General features: G+C 41.2%; 3 protein-coding genes across 8 annotated transcripts in view; 2 read left to right on the forward strand and 1 right to left on the reverse strand.

Annotated features, from left to right (window-relative positions):
* The first annotated feature begins 143 nt into the window (after nt 1-143).
* LOC111262910 (ceramide-1-phosphate transfer protein) lies at nt 144-9,790 on the forward strand. 3 transcript variants are annotated; one of them, XM_022837542.2, is made up of 4 exons: nt 144-640; nt 4,677-5,273; nt 8,334-8,572; nt 8,986-9,790. In XM_022837542.2, the coding sequence occupies exons 1-4, from the start codon at nt 568-570 to the stop codon at nt 9,157-9,159; spliced, it is 1,083 nt and encodes a 360-aa protein (XP_022693277.1). In that variant the 5' UTR covers nt 144-567; the 3' UTR covers nt 9,160-9,790. The 3 variants fall into 3 exon arrangements, with proteins under 3 accessions (XP_022693277.1, XP_022693278.1, XP_022693276.1); XM_022837543.2 differs by having other exon boundaries at nt 574-640; nt 4,981-5,273; XM_022837541.2 differs by lacking the exon at nt 144-640 and having other exon boundaries at nt 4,186-5,273.
* Nucleotides 9,791-11,016: 1,226 nt separating this feature from the next.
* On the reverse strand, nt 11,017-16,541 carry msl-3 (male-specific lethal 3). 2 transcript variants are annotated; one of them, XM_022837544.2, is made up of 2 exons: nt 16,339-16,541; nt 11,017-14,101 (listed from the first exon to the last, which is right to left on the reverse strand). In XM_022837544.2, exon 2 carries the CDS (start codon nt 14,023-14,025, stop codon nt 12,811-12,813), a length of 1,215 nt encoding a protein of 404 aa, XP_022693279.1. In that variant the 5' UTR covers nt 14,026-14,101; nt 16,339-16,541; the 3' UTR covers nt 11,017-12,810. The 2 variants fall into 2 exon arrangements, with proteins under 2 accessions (XP_022693279.1, XP_022693280.1); XM_022837545.2 differs by lacking the exon at nt 16,339-16,541 and adding an exon at nt 15,097-15,184.
* A 292-nt stretch (nt 16,542-16,833) lies between these two features.
* The window catches only part of LOC111262907 (transcription initiation factor TFIID subunit 4), a 32,248-nt gene continuing 25,493 nt past the window's right edge, over nt 16,834-23,588 (forward strand). For all 3 annotated transcript variants that reach the window (XM_022837534.2, XM_022837538.2, XM_022837539.2), the window contains exon 1: nt 16,834-17,763. In XM_022837534.2, the coding sequence (XP_022693269.1) occupies nt 17,074-17,763 (690 nt within the window). In that variant the 5' untranslated portion in view covers nt 16,834-17,073. The remainder of the gene's footprint in view (nt 17,764-23,588) is intronic.

Raw genomic sequence — 23,588 nt, forward strand, 5'->3', positions numbered from 1 at the left:
ACACTTAGCCCTGCGCGACCCTCGCCTTCGGTGCCAGCCACTCGCCACTGCCTCGTTTCACAGGCGCGCCAGCAGCGGCGGCGGCGGCGGCCGTGTTGTTGGTCGCCGGCGGAGCGAAGGCTAAGGGCCGCTCTGTCCCCGTCTCGTGTTGCTGTCGTCGACTGCTCGCCCTATCTATCCCGTGCGTACGTGTGCCCCGTCACCGGCCAGCGCGAAGAGCAACGAGTTGCGCGATGGTCGGTTCAAGCAGCCGCCATCGCCACCGATGAGAAGGAGCAGCCGACCGATGGAATAACCACGACTAGTTGCGGGAAAAGCAGCGTTACGGGTCCTAACGCGGAGCCCGCGCGTTTTGAGGCGGTGGCGGCAGTTGTAATAGCTGAACGTGGCAAGCTAGCAGCCGTCAGCCGTCAATAGTTATCCCGTATGAAAAGCCAGGTGATGACGTTACCGAACATATAGAAATTGCCACCTATCATGGACTGGACAGTGGCGCTGTCGGCGACAGGCGGGCCACGCGCGCGGGCGCGCTAGCAACGGCCCCTAGCGGTCGCCGGGGCAACATGAATGATGATGACAACTGCTCTCTGTCTACTGATCTTCTCAACAGGACACACTGATGGTGGATGCTGTTGTTTGGGTAAAACTGTTATAATTTATTAAATATTGAACCATAATAGTCTTATTGCATTGTTAGTGCTAGCGATGATGGCGGTGTTTATGATGATGATTGAGAGCAGGTATTGGAGCTTTTTTGCTGGTTGTGAGTAGCTGACTGTAGAAGCCTGATGTAGGTAACGTCCCGGCCTGTGTTGATACCCGTTCTCGTAATGGTGCTGTTAGTGACTGCTGCGCCTGCAACCCCTAGACATGCAAACGGCACGACGATTTTCAAAGAAAGCTGCTGCGATACATCTCAGCTGCATACACACACACACACATATAGAAACAGGCACTCATTAGCATAAACAAACATTGAGAAGGGAGAGATATAGATAGACGATGGTGGTTCAGTAGTGTTTGTGAACAGTTGCGGTGGATACTTGTAGAGTCTAATCGGCGTTTCTGTTATGTCAGATATAATGTTATAAACGATGCTCCATTATTCATTTGCCGGTTTCATTTGCACCGCTTTATTGTACCGCTGCTCTAATTGAGTACCGATTTTAGCTAGTCTAGGAAACGAAACTTTCTGGTCGACTAAGTCCATTGACTTACTGGGTTAGTGTCTGGCGCGACAATGCGTACCGCAAGTCACTTTCCAGCGCCAGCTGCACGCACCGAAAACACCTGTAGGAGCAGACGGTGCGCCGCTGCCGGCGGGTTGGGTTTGTCGTAATGGGAAAGAGTAGTCTCGATAAAAATAAACAGTCTACGCAAAAGAGTCAGGTGGATCCGTTACGTGCATCGTTCGTCTGTGTGAACGCTGCGAGTAGTTGTATTCGTGACGATCACAAATCCTTCGGACGAACTCACACAGTTGTCACTCTAGTGCAACTGCGTGTCATGCAACGGTCGCATGGCGTGAGCCGATCCGTACACAGGAAGGTTTTCTGATTATTTGAATAAATACAACAAATCGTGCTTTCGATGTTGCTTGACTGCGATCTCGAGCGCCCGAATGCATATCAATATCATGTATAGTCGCTGCTCGACTTTTGACTCGTTCTTGAGCTATTCACCTCCTCTCCAGCCTTTAGAGGTAGCGAAGTGACAAACAATAATGCTACCAACAAAAGCAACAACAGCTGGGCAATAGCAAGGGCATTCGTGGTGCTAATCGACCGCGGGTCACTTTTCATTTCGCTCGAACAGAAATTATGCTAAAGGCTCTGCTAATTAGGGGTTCAGTTTACAGTTATGCGAACTCCATGCCCGGCGCCCCGAGTCTAGTTCGGGACGGCTGCCATAATAAGCCTTAGTCGAAGTGAGGGTTTAGAGGAGTCCGTCATTCGTTTGTAGTCAGTCGATGGGCCATGCTGCGGTAGTATCATGTTGTGTAGAATGAGACGTGTGTATGTTCTATATAGAAGCGCTATCTCGAGGGCTGTTGTCGAATTTGCGCTATTTCACGGATCTATTGTTATTAATAGAATTCTACTAGTGTGAACGATTTGTAGTATAGTCTACGGAAATCGCACCGTTTCACTGCTACAGACTGCATACACGACCTTTGCTGCTGTTACCATTTTGACAGGCGATCAGCTGACGTCGATACCTTGCCTGCAGACTTGAACTAGTCGTTAGATTCCTCCTGAATCCGCAGCGTAATGCTCTGAGCAGCATCTATGGGCACTACTACCGACACGATGTCATGCTTTGATAGACCCGCTGAATAATAAGAGGAGCGAACGATATCTTTAGCTTCGGAATGTTTGTGAATGTATTCTGAATGTATTATTGTGCCCATGCTGTCAGCGGAAGAGCGTGTTTGTTTGACTACGGTTTGACTGTACTTCGTTCACATCCACTATTGTCTTCAGAAATACTCGTAGGTTCTTTACTGCGGTTACAGTTCATGCTGCCAACTTCTATCGTTCGCGATCGGATCTCTGCCGACCGATTATACTAAAATCGACATCGTAATCGCCTCCGGGGGAGGTAAGAAGTTGTACGTGGCGGTCGTTAGCGACTTCGCCGCTTGTGTATACACTGCTGTCGTCCCGTAACAGGACAGCGGCAAATCGGGCGGCCGGTTGATCCTGCCGTTGTTGCAACGGGATCTCGAGCGAGAGGAAACTGATCAGCCGGTGTGATCGACTGTCATTCGCTCAGTCATTGAGTTGGCGAACCTGTGAAAAAACACGAACGTGTGCCACAGCTAATAGAATACCGCATAGTCTCTAACTGGACCTGTCTGATTGTGTGGCCGACGTAGCTGGCAGGGTTTTGTGCCTAGCTGCGACTTTCAGTTCTGTCACTTTGCCGTCTTCCCTTTGCTGCGTTAGTTGTATTTGGAGATATCCTCATTGCTTTGGGGTGTTTTAGATATTTGTCACAGGATCAACGACGAGTGCTCCCCACTGCAGCAACAGCAGCATCTGCCGCTGTTGGAATCATCGTTCGAGCGTCGCGGGTATCCATCGGTGCGACCCAGCAGTCGCCTTTCAGATAACCGTCACCCAGGCAGGCGGGCAGGCGCGCAAACAGGGAGCGCCGATCATCCGACGAATCTATTGCAGCAGCTCTGACGGATCTCCAGTCAGTGAACAACTTCGACAACAAGTCACGTCGTTTTACCGCGTAAGTATGTTACGATGTTGTGCCGTTTTGCTACTTTTCTGGCCGTAGCCACCAGTCCCGTGTGCTTTGCGTATCAGTCCTCGACTGGACTGCCACGAAGATCGACGAGCACCAGCGCGGCTGGAACAGTACCAATCGAAATGTCGCCTTACGACTCTGTCTCTCTCTTCGACTGCCAGCTCTACTAGCGCCACACGGTCACCCACACGCACGCATATATCCAAACAAATATACACACACAAAAACACGCTACTGCAGCTGCAGCAGTCAACGTTTTTGTTTCTCTTCCTGTTTGGCTCGGCCGTAGCTACTGGACACCACTGCTCGTAGCCGTCGCCACTGCCGCCGCGGCAGCAGCAGCAGCAGTACCTATGGGTCGCGTCTTCCAGTACGACGATCGCTTTGGCTACCCTCACTGCAATCAGCACCGGCACGCCACCTCGTCAGCACGTCGCACCTGGATAGACAAACGGACGGAAAGAATACAATCCGTCAGTAGGATTGTCTGTCGTCCTGTGTGCCGATGCCCACAGTAGCAGCTGCAACCGGCAAAAATTCTGTGATTGTGCCATCGTGCTACCTATGAGCTGAGCTTTTTTTTTTGCCATTATCACCATCTGTAACGGGATAACGAACGCACCGGTGTGCGCGAAACGCGCTTTGCGAAGTCGGAAAATCTGGTGCCGTTTAATCTTCTAATATTCTCATTACATAATACAACTGCTACTATTGCTGCTGCTGCTGCTGCTGCAACGGTACAAAAGCTGTTGCTAATGTTGACATCTGATAATAATTAGTACTATACAGTTAAAACACCGTGCCGCACCTCCGCTAAAAACACAACAGTTTGTGAGAACGCGTCTAACCGGTGCTCGGGCAATTAGACGTTATAATTTTGTTGGAGGTGGCATCTTGCCGGAAAATCTTTCTCTCTCTATTGCTCATGCTACTCGAACAACTTCTAGAAAAAAAGTCAGTCGGCTGTCGAATTGAACAAATAATTGTATGAAAATTGTTGTTTTTAACGTTTCCCGTTCTGGCTGGATCTATTAATCTTGTCCTTTTCCTTTGCGTGAATTTCGTCGTCGTCTTCTGTTGACGGCTTCTTCTCTCTCCTAATTCTCCTTGTACCTCTAGCACGCTTCTATCACTTTTTTCCGAAGACTTGTTACGACTATTGGTTCGCTGTTGTTGAAGCGCATTTGCGGCCTTTTCCACTTCATCTGCAATGACCACGACAGGTCGTCAGCATTTTGATCATTTTCAGCAACAGTTAGTTTGCCAGTCGAATACCTCCTCGCACTCGAACCACGTGCCCATTACTGCAACTAGTTCATCTGCAAACACTTCACCAATTTCTACCAGTTTCACTCGTAGCACTCCCTCATCTTCTTCTTTTACTGCTAATACAACTTTCATCGCCCGTTCTTCAGAAGCGTGTCCCTCCCCGCAGCCGCTTCCTTCGGGTTCTGCCAGCCTCAACCACGATCTTGTCCACCCCCACCGCCTACGTTATCACAGACCACAGCAGCAGCGTCACGCGGAACAGCAGCATCATCTGCCCCAGCAAGAGCAGCCAAAGCACAGCAACGAACAAGGAGGCCATAATCGAGGCCTCCAATACGTGGAGCACTGTCAATCTTCACTGTTTCAGCGGCTCGTGTCCGCTCACATTAGCTTGATGCACAAATACGCCGGTTTAGCTTTCCTGTTGATCGTGTTGGTGGGTGCTTACAGAGTTTCGGGAGTGCGTTGCAGCCGGTTCAAGGATTATAACGAAGCTGAGCAACGCGTAGTCATGGCCGTGACTGATGCGTCTGAGCCTGATGGTTTCAGGCTGGCAACCGTCAATGAAGAGCTGATCAAATCACTCAGCGCCGACGATGACATTTTACTCGATTCGTACCTTGGTGCGTTTCGCGAAGTGTGCAAAATCTTCAAAGAGATGGGCACCGTATTCAACTTTGTCACCAGTGACCTCGAGGACAAAATCAAGATTTTAGAGGAATACCGTGCTCGAAATGACGTTGGTAAGTATCAACGGACCATGGGCTATTTACGACTGGTTAAAGGTGATATCAATTTGATAGTATATCTGCTACGGTAAAAGTATATTTAGTACTATGTTAAACTCTAATGACAACTGGTATGCGCATAAGGGTACTTACCTAAGCAGGCTAACCTTGTGCCTAGGTGCGTTAGGTCAGACTGCTGTTGATTCCGATTCAACACAACAACATTCATTTAATATTACATCTAAGATGCATGGCTTGTCTAGAACATGCTTCTGTAGTGAGGGTGCAAACAATGCATTTATCGGTTTCCATTGATGTCACGTGAAATGAGGGCAATTCCGTTTGGTGACGTCGATGTTAATGCGTTTTGTCATTGGCGTTTATTGACGGTGGCAAAAAGTGTGTTTATAGTAATTCCTATAACGAGGACCCATTGCTATGAAAAGATGCCATCAATGCTACTCCACACGATTGGAATAACGCGTAGCGAAACTGAAGCCTCATTTGTTTCCTAGCGACGCAGGGGAGTATTGTCAGTATCAAATTGTGTCTATTACATACGAAAGAGTATGGCTGCTTACAGTTACGTACGTGATCTACGTCAACGATTCTAATCATACTCAGGCGGTCTAACTATCAAATCGTAATACGTTGGTTTTATCACTAAATTCGTAAACAATAGGTGGCCTATTGGCGTTTATGTTGGCTGAAACTTTTACTCAGGTATGGTAAATGCTAGCAGCTCTTCTTCAGATTGAGACAAAGAATAGAAGTATTTAGCGCTCTACATACATTCAAATATTCTAATTGACGTTACGGACGTATGCCCTTAGTAGCAATATTGATGGGTTAAACTGTCCCTAAATTGGAGAATCCTTCGACTGTTTTCAAATATTAGGTTGTCGCACTGATCGCAAATGATCTTTTTTAGCGCCACCCAAATGGACGCGGCTTTAAACTTAGCCTAAAGATGTTATAGCCCTATGCGGAAAAAAAGTATTAAAAAGTTATGCTCTATATATAATAGGTAAGAAAAAATGGCTAAAATTATAATTGCCACGTGCTTACATACAACTTGTTGAGGTGAAATTATTGCGTTTGCTGTCATAAAGTTTAATTATAAGATTTCGAGAAGTCCGCATTCACATTATATGCGAAAAAACGTAGATCGAGTGGGCGTACTTTGTAAACGCGTAAAAATACATTATCGTGCTAAGAATGATTTTTTTGAAAATTAATATTACACACATTTTCTGTTAAGGACTTACTTAAGGTAAAATTCAAAATAGCCAAACATAGCTGTCACACACAAAAATGTCCCACATGCTCTACAATCTATAGGTAGTACTCAGCTTTATCCAGCCAGTGGGTCAGTTTTGTAGGTAGTGCTGAAACATATGTAAAATATAAAAACTGATACCTTAGTTTAAGGAGTTGCCCTCTGCATGTCCCAATTTCAGGTGACGTTCACATCTGAACGAATTTTATACGAGATGAAGTTAAGACATTACTTTGGACCTATCTTAGATAATAAATGTCTAGAGTAAACTTTAGGTAGCGCAAAACAGTAGTAATACTATTAAAGAACCGAAATCAGATTGTTAAAATTACTTGAGGACTAAGGTTTAGGTAAGACGTTACAGATTTTTTTTTGTTATTTTGAAGCTTTAATTGAATATATAGTATAATATTTGTATTCGAATGAAAACTCTGCTCAATAATTCACCATTTGAGCTCAGCGTCGTCAGCCATTTAAGTGAGAAATTTTTACTACGTAACCAGGCTTCACTTCAACTAAAAGGGCTTTCTAAAGTAAGTGACATTGTGTGCTATCCCCAAGTGCTGCTTTCAGCTGAGCATATGGTGCTTCCAAGAAAAACCTTTAGCATTGATATGGACTACTTCCTAAAAATCTTAACTGTAGAAATATCCACCTCCGCCCAAAATCGCTTTTCGTTCGAAGGATTACTAAATGTTTATCGATAATGGGTATGCCCTTAGCTGAACAATACTTTTACTATTAATGACTGACGTTTAGAGGAACTGACTTCAGAGGATTGTAGCTGAGATTCGACGATAAGTGCTCTTTATGCAGTCTTAGTAAGTTGAGAGTTCGTCGGATCGTAGCTTGCTTTTAGTCTGAATTATTGTTAGTTTTTTCAAGAATTTTATGAGCGTTTTTATTTGAGAACGTCACGTGCAAGACTCTAGCCTATCCTTTAGATTTAATTCAATAGATGGTTTTCATCAAAAATTAGCCGCCAAACTTCACTGCTCTTAATACCCCTGACAGACCATAGCATTATAAAGCATCACTCCTTAAATGCTTTCTCACCCACACGTCTGGTCTTGGCTAATTGATCGAATAGACCCAAAGTTCGATCTGTTTAAAACAATTCCGCCTTGTATTATTATTATTTTTCGCTGAATTCTATCTAAGGGTGAACGTAACAAAGATGATGATGCTAGTATATACCAGAAAATTGCATATACAATTTAAAATAGAACATGGCTCTTTGATCGTGGCGAGGTTATTGTGCACTTTCCTAATTTAAAACGGACGCTTTTAAACCTTAACAACATTGTTCAAATTAAATTTGAAGCCCCAATTTTAGGTGGAGAGGGTAAGCAGGCCCTGAAGCGTACGTTCTTATTTGAAAAAAAGGCTACTTCAGTTTGTCATTTTCATCATTCAGTCATTTTGACTTAAAAACAAAAAGCCTGAAATGACTATTGCATAACAGTCCTAAAGAAAGCTTGCAATTTCATAATAGTATTTTTTGAGCGAACGACTGAGTTCGTATCCTGATATCAATGTCAATCAGTATGGCAAAAGATTCTCTGTCAAATGAATAAGGCAACTAAAAATCCGATAACAGAGTTTGTACTTTTACGATGATAGTCATGACAGCCTGAACTAATCGCTGGACGTAGAAAGAAATTTAGTAATAAATACTTTACTTTGTTCCCAGGACGTGATAATCTTTAACAGCCACATAATGAATAGACCTCTATGTTTTTTGTTGTTCTTTTTCTGTCCGTCTGCTTGCCTTTCTATGTTTGATTAAAATCTAGCCGAGCATTTTAATTCGCTTTCATCGATGATGTCTTACGAGATTAGGACCGGTGCGATTTCTATACGCCAGCCACCGTCGGGCTGTCGAACATGGCTGCGCCTCCATCGAGCCCTACAGTTTGTCACAATGTTCTTCTACCGTTTAGCTAGTGTCGACTTTAAAGAGAAGATGACCAGTCTGGCCCAGGACTGTTACGAACAAACTCTGGCAAAGTATCATGGGTATCTCATCAGAAAGGTCCGTATTCATACTGTCCAATTTTTTAACATGACAGCTTTTAGTTTTAACTCGCCTGATTTGCAAGCACTTTTAAGTAGCTAACACAATATAAAATATGAGAAAAAACTATCAGACTTAAATTATGGCTTCAGCGTAGAGTTAGTAACATATTGTTAAATCTATGTGTCCTGAAAGTAGAAGTAATTAGCATTGATTAAAAGTTATCATAATATTCAAAATACGGGACTAAAAACCGCACTATGAGAGACTTAGTTATAGAGTCAAAATTTCGTAAAAAAGAGCTGGGAATGATATAGCTGTTTAGGATTTACTATTATAATTCTAGTAGAGGACGAGATATACATAATAGTTTATTTGTAATTATTTGAACTTAACGCATAGACTGAGTCTTCGGTTGTTTATGACTATAGGGTGCGTCACTGGCGATGTATGCGCTTCCAACGGTCGAGGCGATGTTCTTGAAGGCACGTGACAATAAAGCTGACGTTCGGCCTCTTTTGCTCAGCGTGGGGGACAACGCTGCTCGAGTGTACAATCTCACCCAGAAGCTGTACAAGCAACATGGCCTATTGGACCTACCCTGAGAGCTTTTGGCATTTAGATTTGAATTGCTTTGCCCAGTGTCAATTACCGCGATGCCAATATTGAATATAAGAGAGCAATATTATGCACAACTTCATATTGGCAACTAATGAACAAACAAATATAAACGAGCAATGAATTCCAGAAATAGCCATTGCTCATCATCATCATCGCAACACAATAATCATCAGTAGTCATTGTTTTGGCTGCCGGTAATTACGGTCGAGACCTTCCTTCCAGATACTTTTACATAGCAGGCAGAATTTAGATGAATTCACAACAGCAATTCAAATAATTCTCAGTATTGCCAGAGTAACGTATGTATCTAGTTTTATCATTTTATTAATTTTGCCTCGTATCTCGCTTGAAAAAACGTTTTCGGGTCCAACAAGCACCAGACTTATTGATACCATTTTTAAACTCATAGTCAACACTATTGTCCTGCGTTACCTCAAAAGCAACAAAGGTAATATCAGTTTTCCTTGCTAACGAGTTTAATTAAAGCCCAGTCTTTGTAATGTTTAGCACAACTGGTTCTTAACTATACACTTGGATAATATTGTATAATACAGCCGCCAAGAGCTTTGCAAAGTGGCCTTAATTTAACAGATAAAAAAAACCTTATGAACAACACATTCATGTTTTTTGAATGAGATCTTTGATATCATACTACAGAAACGTAATGCGAGAGAAAGCAAGGATGATCATCTGTTTTTCAAAGTAAAAAAAGGATAGATGAGTAGAGTTTTTAGGCGAACTTTGATTTTTAAGGTGTATTTGAACACGTCTGAAAAACATGCATCATGTGCAATATCTATGCGCATTGAAACTCTACTTAAGATTCTCGAATTCTGTTCTCAACTAACATTTAGAGTAATGGACCACTACGCCGGTAAGTACAAAAACAGTATTTTTCACACATTAGTTGAACTGCATAAGTGAAGCTTTTACGGATGCACGCCGAGGAAGCTACGATAAAAATGACAGAGCTGCAAAAAGAAATGATTGCAAGAAGTTGCACCAGATGTGTGCAATATTATTCCAGAGGCATATGAAAATATTTTTGTACAACAATAGTAATTCGGTACACATACGCATGTTATATATTGTTGTACAAAACACATACGATTATATATATATAATCTGTGACATGTATTAAGCTGGTGTGCAATTTAAATGGTTCGTCTTTCAACCCAATGACCTGTTTTAGGAAAGTAGAACCTTACAGCGTTAAAATGCTCAACATAGGTTTTCGTTGTGATAATGTAACAGAGCCGCCGTTCTAAGGTTGAAGCTCATCAGAGCCCCTCCCTCATTTTAGGGAATGTTCAGCTTTCAGTAACTATTTATTACGCTTGTTTTATTAGATAGATAATAATAGTTAATAAATACGAGCCCACCACGACAAGCTTAAGCATTTTACCATTTCTTATACAGAGTATCAGAACAGTCTATCAAGCTCAACCTCCCAGCTGCCAGCACACAAATAGAGTGAAAGGGAATAACATAACGTACACCCTGTAGTGCATTTTCAAATAAATAGGCTCGCACAAAAATTAATCAAAATCAGTGACGCTGTTAGTAGCGGCTCAACATGTTGGTAGCTAAATCAAAATGAACCTAAGGTATAATAGCCTGTATAAAATATGACAAAACATTGCACACTACACAGATAGAGACAGTCAGTGGTCCATATACAGATGTTTCATATGAATCGTTTAGCTTATATAGTATAATCGTTTAGTTTCAAATTAATACAACGATAATAGAAACTTTAACCTGGAACTGCTAGGTGAATAACCGATATATATATATATACGTTATATATATATATGTGATCAAGAGAAAAACAATTAGCGGAAGTTTTAGTGTGTTGTATTTCTTACCGATGCTTAGAATTACAACAACGTTTATTACTGTTAGGATGACACATTCAGGTTGGCACTTTTTGACTTCCTACACTTTTCGAATAGTAAACTTTAACTCTATAAAATTGTTTAACAATGACAACAAATACAAGCAATATTTATATACATACAAACAACGACTTATCTGCCTTTTATTTTAGGTAAACATTGTATCTGTTTGTTATTCTATATGTAGCGTTATCTTTTATTTACGTTAATCAGGCAAATTTATGTGCAGCAATACGCTGCATTCAGATATGTGGCCACTAGTTATCACAATTCAATACAGGCCACCACCAACCGCCTTCGAATATTTCTTTCACCGAATCTGAACAAGGGCAAACAAAATCAATTTGTTACAGATCACTAAATCGAATTGTGGGTATGAAATTTAAAACTTCGGCTTAAACCTATGCCGTCAGTAACTATGAAACATCAACTGATAATATGCTATGTTCGTTTATGAGACGAACACAAAATATTCGTCTGTCCCGCGACAAGTTTCAATTTGAAGCCTTATTTAAAGGTTTGCTTAGTTCTTCAGTGACAATATACATAGCTTGCATTGCCCTAATAGAAAATGGCAGCGATATAAAAAAACGACTTATTACTGTGCATCAAAGATCGGCAACTGAAATGTGGTAGTAGCGGCCAGTTTTCGTGAGCTACTCGATCAGTAGTGAATCTCTATGCTTTCGCGCTTAATTCATGTAAATCTCCATTGACCACGTGTTGATAGACTCAACAACAGACTTTAGTTAACGCTTTGAATAAATATTCTGTAATAGCATAGCTATCACGGCTAACTTAAACGCTTTTGTCATAAAGAGCATATATATATATATATATATATATACATATTAGAAGAATTCCTATTAGTTGCAGCACGTTATTCGTTCTAACAGGTTTCAAACATTCTTAATTCCCTGAAACGTCTTAGAATACAGCTGATACATATGATTTTATCCTGTTGCCTACAAGTGCTACTCGCAAGGTTTCTTCGGCTATGTTTTCCCAGCTATATACACCTAATTACTTCACCTGTTCTCCATTCATTCCTATTATCATGCTCCAATATATCCCCATAACTTAATTTCCCTGTGTATATTCCACGTGCTCAATGAATATTACTATGGGCTAAGCGCACTAAATTTGGAATTCGCTATTGGCCGAACAGCACGCGAGGAGTGTCCAATATTGCAACAGTCGCGACTGTCAATGTTTGCTTGGCGTCTGCGGGCTCAGCTTCAGTAAAAAATACTTAGGGCTGTGCATACATACAATACAGGGAGTAACTATACCTATAAACCCTGAACTTGCCACATACGTCAGACAGATAGTTCTCATGTGATATAATTAGGTACCAGAATGGATAATGCTTCGTATTTTTACTCCTCCGTACCTGATGCTACCTCGTATACCGTCACCACATTTTTCAAACTATCACTGACTATCCTGATGTACTTGTTGAGACTGTACACGTAAACTGCGTAGGTCCTATCAATAGGAACTGCATTTGTGTAGCAGTCTCATTTGTTCAAGGGCCAGCAACGATTCACGCATTTGTAATACACTTCTTACGAAATCAAATACCCAGGAATTTGTTTTCAGTATAATAAAGACTAATCATATATACCAGTGAAACCAGACAGTAACGATAGTTAACCGCGTAAATGCTTCGTTGTAAAACTGAACTCCCGCTCTATACTATGTATAATAAACTTCACAAAATTTCGTTCATTTGTCTCATTCAAACTGAGCTTCAAACAACGTCTCGTTTTCCGACAGGTAAGCCACAAGTAATGTTAAGTGTCGTCTCAAAGCGTCAGCTTTTGTTTGCGGCATCCTGAAATGTGGGACCAGAAAAGGTATTTGGCTTAACAACCTCACTAGGTGATACGCCCCATAGACTTGTGCAGGCCAAAGCCCATTTTCGGCCATTCTCCACTTCGTGGCATTTTCTAACTCAGAAGTGGCGGGCGACGTTGCGGATCTCCACGATGTGATGGTGGCGCTATCGCTTTGATCTTCGTCCTCGCGCTTAAGAGTACCCGATGCAATCGAAGCATGTTGTGTTGATATTCGAAGAGAACGTGCCCGATGGGTTTCATTGTCCCATGCCTGTGGTATTTTGTTGGCAATGAAGCTGTGCTCAAGTTGGGCTAACAGCAGCTCAAGTTCCGAGGTACGCCGCGACTGGCGTTGCTTTTCCTGGGCATCTTTGTTATACGTCAAATCCTTCAATAGAGCAAACTGTTTTAACTCTTCGTTGTACAGCAACAGGCGGTCGCATAGATTATTGAATAGAATTCGCAACCCGTCGACTGTCTCTTTGCAGAGTTCAATCTCAGTTTTTCTATCAATTATCACCATCTGGCTACGCGAACGCTTCATATTGCTTTCAGTAGTTGGAGCCCGAACGTAGTGCAACTGAAAAGCGTAATGCTGAACGTAATTCTCCAGGATCGACACTACGTCACGGCTACACGGAAGTTTATGCAGTTTTCCTTTGTTCTTTACCAGGTCTTGTTCGTATACGAGCTTCTCACGGAGTGGGTCAGGTAACGACAAAGAAAAGGTCTCACAGATTGCCTCGACATCACTATCCTCGTCTGAGCCACTGTCTTCTCGGGACGATTCGCTAACGGTCGAAGAACAGCCGTTGTTACTACTATGAGTATTGTTTAAACGGCTGCGTTTCTTCTTTGGCATCCGTTTCTTGGCCTCTGCGTTAAGGTCGGCTTGAAGCTGTCGATTCTTCTCGTTGTCTTCAAGGAGAAGTTCTGGCGAGATGTAACGATCCCATGAGTTGCTCCAACCGAGAAAATGAATGTAGTATTCTACGTCAGCTTTTGTTTTGTTGACGCGAAGAATTTTTGCATCATATAGAACGCGTAGTCGGGTTGGATTTGGGTCATAACACAAAACCCTTTCACCTTCCGAAAATAGCTTGCGCTGCATTTTTGTATCGGGGCACGGGATGACCAAGCAGATGTGATACACTGGCGCTTCTACACCGTTTAGGATGCACAATGCACTGAAATACAACAGTCAGAGAGCCCGCGATTATGCATTGCTGCAGAACGTTAGGATTCGATAGGTTTCTGTTTCTTTGTTAATTTCATTTTTATTCATATTAAAGTGTACCACATATTGAACTATAAATATCATCAGCTTTTGAAATTGCCCTAAATATGCAAGCTGCATGTAAAAAAAATCATGAAAATCATCAAAGCCATATATATATATATATGGAGTAGTGGGTTTAAATAGGGAATTTGTCTTATGGCTTTTCATGGAAGTGTACCAAAACAACGAACAATACTTCTACAAATGTTTTGCATGTTATAAAACTATTATTCCTGATGTCCATGTTTATTTAATACAACCACCATCCAGCACGATTACGTCCTCAATTCGGGATCTAAAGAACTAACTAGTGATTTTCAGTATATTTCTTTTCTAGTCTCGCAACTGCGTCAGACAAGTAGGTTATAACTCATTAAAATGCTGCTCAGCTGTGCTATATGTGCAAACCAATGGGTTCAAAAGGGTTTTAAACAGTCAAAACGTCGTAAGTAGACTAGCCATCGGATTTAATTTAAACTAGTTGACAACTGACATTCTCTAAAAAGGCTGTCTATTTATGTGACAACGTTTTAGGTGAATAAGAAACAGGATTTTGAGCCATTGTAATGGATTTTCAAGCCTTCTTAATTTAATCTTCAGTAAAAACCTTCTGGTTTGCTCGCTGAATTTTATTATTTAGGAGTTAAGTGAAAATAATGCGAATTGTTGATTTTAGGCAAAAAATGTGCTTTCCAATCTGGCTGAATATTCGTCCATTACAAAGAAAAGGAAAGATAATACCTAATCTTAGCTCATATTTTCAAAACGACGCATTGTCGTTCGCCATGATGAGTTCCTTGTTTTGTTCTAGAAAGAACTGGTTTTCTTCTGCTATCAAAAGCAGCATATGAGCGCATGCTCATTACGACAATCAAAGTAGTATTCAAACAAAAAAAAACATACGCAGTGGTTGTATTCTAGCTGTTGTTACACTGCAGCCGCCTATCAATCATCCTGTCCACCCGTGTTGCAATCGGCTCGTCACTCTGCTGCTGTTAACTCGCTACATTATTGAGGCTGCCACCTAACTCCACTGCGGTTATTCTATTATTTGAAGATAACTTGGGCTAAACTTTTAGAATTGCATGCACATATTAGAGTACTCGAAAATCTAACACAACGAAGTAGGCAACATCAAAGCATCCATAAACAGCTCTTTGTCCTCTGCGGTAACGAACGGCATCACATCTGTACAGCCTCTGTCCGCTCTTACCTATGAGCATTCAAGCTTATTTGCTTATTCATCTGTTTCTCGATTCTTTGATTGCTCAGATATTTATAGAAATATGCTCCACTATCGTGTTCCAGCCTTCCGGTGCCACTGTATCAAGTGTTTATTTTTCTTTGAGTTTGAGCACCACTTATATATTACTTATCACTCCATTCAGATAACAGCTATTCAATAGAGTTTTGGATAAGATTCATTAAATAATAAATTGAGGGACTTGCTTTTGATAGGATACGAAGGACCGAAGGTTTTATTTTTGTTTATTTGAACGGTAAGCAAAATATTTTTACTTCGTCATCACCCGTTTTGGTTGCAAGCTAACGTTCTTGACAACTATACTAGTGTCTATCGTTAATACGTTACAAATAGCAAGTCAAAAGTCGATTGTAACTAAACACGAACGTACAGCAGAGTAATTGATAATAACTTACCTACAAATAGGTGCATCCCTATCTAATATTTGCTCTTTCATCCGGTTAAAGTTTTTATCTAAAATGATATGATGAAAAAATAACTAAATCATAAAATAAGTGTCTTGGAACTTATATTAAACAGAGGAATGCTTCTTTGACGGTTAAATCTTGAATCACCGCAAAAATATCTTCAAAATTTCTTGCTTCAATTTGTGTAGTTTTGAAAGTATTGTACCATAGGTATGAGCCAGTAAGATTTTTACGTAATATATAATAATTTTTTATTTTAAAAAAAAGTAAAACACACACATACACCGTCTTCAAAGCCTTGGCTTTTTTGTTCTTTTTATATAACGAGGTTTCACGCTATCTGAAAACAGAACTACAGTGGATAATCTCACATTGTTACGATGCTGCATTTTGTCCATTACTATTGGAAGCGGTGAAAATGATTACGAAATATGCCACTACAAACATATAAGTTGTTATCGTTCATAAACTCACTTGTCAGGTCGACCATTGTCCCTCACTTTTCTTTCACATTTCTAAACTAATTTCAGGGCTCTTTCTACTATTCGGCGACCCATAGAATGTATGCATCACTCCCATACAGCCATAGACCTGCTAGTACACATACACACACACATACACGCATACACAATCACACATTAACAAAACGAAACCGATGGCTTTTGTTTGTTATTGTTGTGGTTGATGAGTAATCGTCGGAGCCCGGAGCAGCGTTGATGCTAGCGAAAGGCGCAAAAACTACACGAGGCATCTGATTCTAAAAACTTGTCAGCTATATATTTGGACACAGCTGACGTCATAATTTTAAATGCTACGCTTAGTACTGTTTTATAGAGGATCATTTCATAGTAAATGTACTAAAGTTTACTCATACGGATCTCAAACAATTCCATTCACTAACACTGCGCCCTCTGGATGGTCCCGGAGCGATGGTCTGTATCTACCATTAAGCGTGTTTGCTACCGAGTAAAGAGGCCATAAGCCAAGGATAGTAACAGATTAGGTTTTCTTGTTGTTCTCTCGTAGCCCCGTGTCCCTATTGCTAATTCGTGTGTGTTCTGCTCAGTTTTACCATTCCCCCGCCACAAGCCGTCGTTTGACGGTTTGTTCGAGATTGTGTACGTTTGGAAAATTGTGCGAGATTGGTGTGTGTCGGCAAAGAAATTCGCCGCCCTGGGAGCGAAGTAGGCGGGCCGTTGCGGTGCTGAAATGGCGCAAGCCTGCGGAGCTCCCGGTGCAGCCGGTGGCGCAGGCCACTCCGGGGCCTCGCTTGAGGATATGCTCAGCACCGATGTTGACGAATCCGTTGTGAACGCGCTCAAAGGCTCGCTTGAATCGCAGCTATGCGATGATCCAACGTCCGCGACTGCCGGCGGTGGTGGTGGGGCAGTGGGACCCGGTGTTACCGGAGCACCGAACCAGCAACAACAACTCCCCCCACAACAACAAACTGTGCAGGTTCAGCACGTCCAAGCACAGCCGACTCAAGTACAAGCAGTGCCGCAAAACGTGCAGCAGCAACAGCAGGTTGTGGCGACCTCACAACCGCAGTCGGTGGGACCCCCTCAAGCGCAGCTAACACCACCCCCGCCGCAGGTTTCCGCGCCCGGCTCCGGGGGGCCCACCGGAGTCGTCGCAACTCCCGTGACAGTTGCCCAGTTCGCTGCTGCCACCCAACCTCAAGTCGTTCAACATGTTCAGCAACAGGTGCAAGCGGCAACAGTTCAGACCACGCAGGTGGCCGTCACGACGGCAGCTGGGCCTCCGCATGTCACCCAGGTCCAGGCAGCGCCGCCACCTACCGCCACAGCATTTCAGCCTGCTCCACAAATGAGTGCTATGCACAATCTGGCCAATGTTGCCTCGCAGCAATCGCCTATCGTTGTACAGAAACAACAGGTTTGTTCTTTACGTAAGGTAGGCATAGATAACGTTGATAGTTGTGATTTGATGTCGCCGGTAATAGCACCTATATTACTCTCATAAGTTTCTCGTTGCAGTTGCTTGTTTACTATTTGCTGATTTTGGTTATTGAAGTTGATTTTACTTTTCCTGAAAATTTCGAATGACACATTCGTTGTTGGACAATGCAGGCTCTAGCCAATTCAGTCAAGTATTAATTATTTTCATTATAGATAAACATTAAAACGTATGTAGTGACAGGGACACCCAGTGTTTCATATAGAGCAGGCACTGCAGTGTAATAACGTATGTGTAAAGACTTTTGCAATGAGCTCTTGTAGCGCGGCAAAATTGCCACTTAATTGTTTCAGATCTAGTCAGCATTTTCTAACCAAGCGTATTGTTTATATTAGGAGAGAATTGATGTTGCTTATTTATCAGCTCCATCTAAGTGAAAACGAATACTTGAAGGCTATTTTCTGCATTTGACGATAAAGATACCTACGTAGAACTTGTTTAATAAGACAGCCATTAGCTTCGAGATTTTCTTTAAAATTCGGCTTCAATTGTTTATAAGGTATTTTCAAATTTTGTCTCTCCATATTTGCGAATAACCATTTTAACAATGTTTTTGAACAGCTCAGTACTAGTACGTTTGGACTGGTTGCAGTTCCGCTCATAGACATCGTAAATAATGGATTTTATGCTGGAGTATCAGGCTGTTAAAAAGTCTTACCTTGGGCACAGGCTCAAATTATTAATGATCGTATTTTGAACTTAGTGGCTTCTTTTTCTCGGTTGCCTGTTTTTCGACAAAGCAAACAATTTCTTTGTTTATCCAATGTTGTTCCAAAATCCTGTTTCAGCTCATATTTTTTATTCCTTTTCGCGGGAGTGACACGACGATATGACGGGACCCTCATTAATTTGTGTTGTTTCGGAGGGGATCACACGTAAAAAAATTGAAATCCTAGCCAAAATTCAAACATGCCTTTAGTAATAGATAAACATGCGGTTAGATGCGGATCTTTCACGTTAGATTATGAGAATCTTCTCTGGACACTCAAGAAGTTGCGTGGAGACCGACATCAGGGCAAAATAATAATTTCGGTTAACCAAAACAGTTGATAACCTTGGCGCAGAGGATTCGTCCACCGCAACAATATTTAGTAAATATGCTGAAGATGAACCTTCTGCCCCCGCTTAATTTGTCGTTTTATTATAGGAACAATTGTCCGTCGTTATTAACACGAATGGAGTGTCAATACATGCCCACATTAAAATAAATAGCTCTTGAAAATATCTTACAGTCTGTGCACTCTATAGAATACTGAACAGTAGAGCTTATGTAGTTATATCGATTTTTATTGTTAGGTCTGGCTCTTGCCTCAGTATGATTGCACAAATCAGATTTTTTCGATTTAGTATGAGGCCCAATCTTGTGAAAGTATAACTAAATATCGTATAAATAGCTTCTTTTCTTCATACAACTTACAGCAGCTACCACTGGGCTTGCAAAAACGATGTACTGTATATGGGACTGATCGACGTCGGTTGCTTGTGTCATATTTACAGGACCATGGGTTCGCATCTGAGGATCAATTATTGTTAGGCTTCTGTCAATTTCAAATTAAATTCAGTTAAAGCAGAAGTTTAAAAAATTTAAGTACTATCTCTTCACCGCAGTATCTGGCGTAGGGGCCTATTGATTTTAGCTTTTAGAAAAGAAAGTTTCTTTACTGTGCTGAATTTAAAACTGACATAACTATCTGTGGTAGTAAATGTATTTTTTCTGCTCGGAAGCTATATGAGCGCAATGGTGGTGTACTATTTGCATAGGACAGTGCTCTTACAACAGAAAATACTGCCGTTGTCGAGTTCATAATAATAATAATATTAGAAGTATTCTGTAGTGAAATAACGGAGCGCAACGGCTTGATCGATATAGAAACTGTAACAAGATCTTGAGGAGGATTCAGTGCTTTGTGTACATTGTATCCGATAATAAAATTATTTTCAACAGGTTACTAGTTAAAACATTGATCCTCTCTACAGCAACTTTGAAGGCATGGTGAGATTTGCAGATCTAAAGATAGGTCTGTTTTGTCCAACTGCCTAATTTTGCTCCGAAACAATGCGTAAATATACCGAGAGAAAAAGTGAATTTTAAGCTTACAATCCATAGAGGCCTAAATATTATCATTCAATGAGTATGGTTTAGAAAAAACGTTCGAAGAGACTAATTAGAAGGAACAAATTGTGATGGTTTCGTAGACAACCAAGGTTTTTCGCGTGATTAACAATCGCCAGACGAAGATCACTGCGAGCCCTAGAACTCGTTGACCAGAAAGTCCCTTGTTTATTTGAGCAGACTTGTTCGAATAAAAGTATATTAGGACGGCGTGTCTCGACCGGTAAACGTGCGCTTTTCAGTCGAAAAGAGTTAACTTTATGCTCATGAGATTGATCTGATAAAATGCATCACATAAGACCACATCGCGAACGCATTTCACTAATTGCAGATATTCTGCCAGTGATAACAACGGTGTTGATGCCGATTTATGTAGTCAGTCAGACTTCAGCTATGTTGACTACGCAGATCTAGACTATTAAGAGTTGATAGCCTATTGTAGTTACAAAGATCATGAATAAGCTGCTTTGGACACTGGAGTTGGCTTCAGCGGACAAAACAGTAGCTGGGATTACATGCAACGCCGCAAAGAGCGCTCTGTTGCGTATTTCCGCTGAATCACGACTAGTCGGACAAGAATGTTGTACAACAAGACAATTTTTTACGTCTGTCAGCTTCAATATGCCTAAACCTTTTGAAAGCCTAATTTGTTGACATGTTGAAAGCAGATCTTTTGTCAGCTACTTTTTTGAACGATAGCTTGATTCCGGTTTGAGTAGAATACATTTTTTACTTTTACTCGAGATAACACTTCGTTAAAACGTACCGTCGTCTTCATCAGCTTACGAAGAATACTAGCAGATATTTATATACCTATGCGCATGATACCATTCATTCCACTGAGACGTCACTATCATTGAATGTCAAATTAATCGAATTAACACAGCCGGCAAAGAGTCGATGCAAGTGCTTCGAGCGAATGATTGCTTCGTCGAATCAGTCCTTCAGTCCGTCGGAACTGGGAGTACCACAACGGTGCCGGTCAACTACAACTCATTCGCTTTTCTTATACCTCTCGACTGACGAAAACACGATGAGGCTTTCAGGCGAAACGGCGTCAAGGCCTATATATATTATATATGGGAGAGATTGCCTATGGCGGTTTTGATAAAATGTGCCACTGCTGTTAGGGATTCTGCCAGACAGACCACCTAGCGGCTTTCAGTTCGAATGACCTAGTATGATTTCATGACGCCGTAGCTCAAGTCTTCTAGCCTGCCTAGTAATTAAATAGCCCAATGACCAGTTGTTATTATTAGTATCAGAACAAACAGCTAATTCAGTGTACTGCTCGTTTTTAATATGACAAAAACACTAATAAGGTTTGCATGTGGCTACTATAAGGCGCCGGAGGATGAGAGATAAAGACACCTTTGCGTTCGTCTGTCTGTTTTTATTTGTAGCTGGCTGAATCATGCACTGAGGCATTGCAGAAGTTCATCTAATGCTTAACCCTTACCTTTTCGCCTATGGACCCGCAACTAGTATACAGGAGGATGCGTTCAAATTTGGAATAATTTCGAGAAGTAGTTTGTCGCAATAAACATGCATTTATCTGCTTTTCGTGGGACAAAACGAAAACTAGTTCTGTCTAGAACAAACCAACAATCGCATCATGGAGCTAAACATTACTTCATTTTCAGAATTTGAGCGAAGATCAACTCTTACCCAACTTTTACGCACTGGACAAATCCTACCAAGATTAAAAACTTAATTTTTTGTTTGAAATTAACGGTTTATGCCGATGCTGGTCTTCATGCGTATTCTAAAAAACTGAAAATGTTCACGGAGCAAATCGGAAAATCCGACTTAGTTTCAATTAGAAAGGCACTTTTCGAATTTGTCGGCCTATTTGAGCCTGTGCATTTTTAGAGCTTTGGGCCAGCTACTAGTGCAAAATTCACCCGTATCGGAATTTCTTACATGCAACGTATTTAACACTTCAACGAACTTACACCTACCAATGTTGCTTGGTGCACGATTACCATAAAAAAATTATTTGCAGATTAAACAAAAGAAATATTTTGAAAATGACTAGTAAACGGTTTAGACCCTAAATTCAGGCTATAATGGTGGTGATAATGGTTATATATATATATATATATATATATATATATATATATATATATATATAAGAAGAATCATTCTTGCGGTCATATTTATTTAATAAATGTGACTTCAGGATTAACTCTTCTAGCACATATATGAAAATTCATTAAAATATATTTTTATTCAAATACAGCTTTAAAAACAATACGTTAAAACACGTTCAGTGTAACCACGTGTCATTTTGCATATTAAAGTTGTAATTATATGGTATCTTAAATGGCGACGGTAGAAAAAAGTTTTCGGGAGATTCGACAGAAGCAGTGACTACACTGTGGCCTGTCGACTGCGAAGCAATGAACAGGAAAAATATTAATGTGTCAACAGGTTTGCTTTAGTACAGTATATCTGTAGGAATCGCTTTGTCCACCCAGCGCCGAAAAGCTCGAGTCGCGTTGGTTATCATCATAGAGACAGACGACGCTAGACGCTAATGGATAGAGCATCGTTGTTGCAGTAGTGGACAGTCAGGCTATCAACAACAACTATAGCAGCAACAGTTGTAGTAGTGGCAGTAATTGCTGCCACTAGCATTGTCAGCGTTCGTTGAAAAAATACATATGAACACAAGCAGTAACACTGGAAGTCGTACTTGGTGCCAATTCTTGGTCAGCTGATGATGGTGCCAAGCCATATCACGCAGGTAGGCTTAGGCCGAAAAAGGCGCCGGCAGCGGACAGAGAGTCGTATAACAATGAGGAACCTGGCACTTTTCAACAGTTCATGCTTCCATAACAGCGGTACTTTAGCATATATATCTATATGGCATCATCTTATCACACAATGGCACTAGACGAGCTTTTTCGTCTGCAGCCATTTTCTTGGTCATTGCTGTCTCGCTGCCATTTTTTGTCTACATCACGTTTTCAATATCACAATAATGTTTACAATAGACTCAGTTCGACTTTGTTACATACAGAATAGGACGGAAGCTTTTAGCCAAAACCGGCCGACACCTGCTATTGAAGAGGCAGAGTAAACTTGTGCTTTTACGCATGTTTAATCTGTGCATTAGTGGCGTTCACCTATCTGTCGATCATAGACTATTTCGAGGTTTGCCTTAATGAGCATAATTGCATGGCGCAATACGGTTCAAATCGTCGAAACAATTATAACGTAATTTTCACTTAAGGATCACACTACTACGCTCTTTCTTTCATTTGCTACTGTTGAAGTAAATCAATGTTTAGTCAATATTACACTGATTATTGCTCTTGATATATAAAATGAGATAGAAGGTAATAGTGGTTTTTGTGTTCGTTTTTTTTCATTCACCTCATAGAAAGAAGTATCATAAGAGAAAGCGTTCCTGGCGTTCAAACATACTCAGAATAAAAAACATTTTTGCTTTAAAAATTGGCAGCATTTTTCAGCACCGGCTTTACTTCAGTTTTCTCGTATCGAAGAGTGATGCTACAAGCCAGGATATTTTGCCTTCACTAAAAACTGAGCAATGAGAGTCGAAAATGTGATATTTTGTAGGCGACATACTCGTTTTTCGAATCATATAACAATGGAAAAATTT

Source organism: Varroa jacobsoni, unplaced genomic scaffold (assembly GCF_002532875.2).
Source record: "Varroa jacobsoni isolate VJ856 unplaced genomic scaffold, vjacob_1.0 scaffold_713, whole genome shotgun sequence".
Lineage (NCBI taxonomy): Eukaryota > Metazoa > Arthropoda > Arachnida > Mesostigmata > Varroidae > Varroa > Varroa jacobsoni.

Excerpts from the sequence above, each read along its gene's own strand:
- msl-3 (XM_022837544.2), bottom strand. The coding sequence starts at position 14,025 with ATGCAGCGCAAGCTATTTTCGGAAGGTGAAAGGGTTTTGTGTTATGAC.
- LOC111262910 (XM_022837541.2), top strand. The coding sequence starts at position 4,472 with ATGACCACGACAGGTCGTCAGCATTTTGATCATTTTCAGCAACAGTTA. Across the intron at positions 5,274-8,333 it reads CCGTGCTCGAAATGACGTTG|CCGAGCATTTTAATTCGCTT; the intron begins GTAAGTATCAAC and ends ATTAAAATCTAG. Across the intron at positions 8,573-8,985 it reads ATGGGTATCTCATCAGAAAG|GGTGCGTCACTGGCGATGTA; the intron begins GTCCGTATTCAT and ends TTATGACTATAG.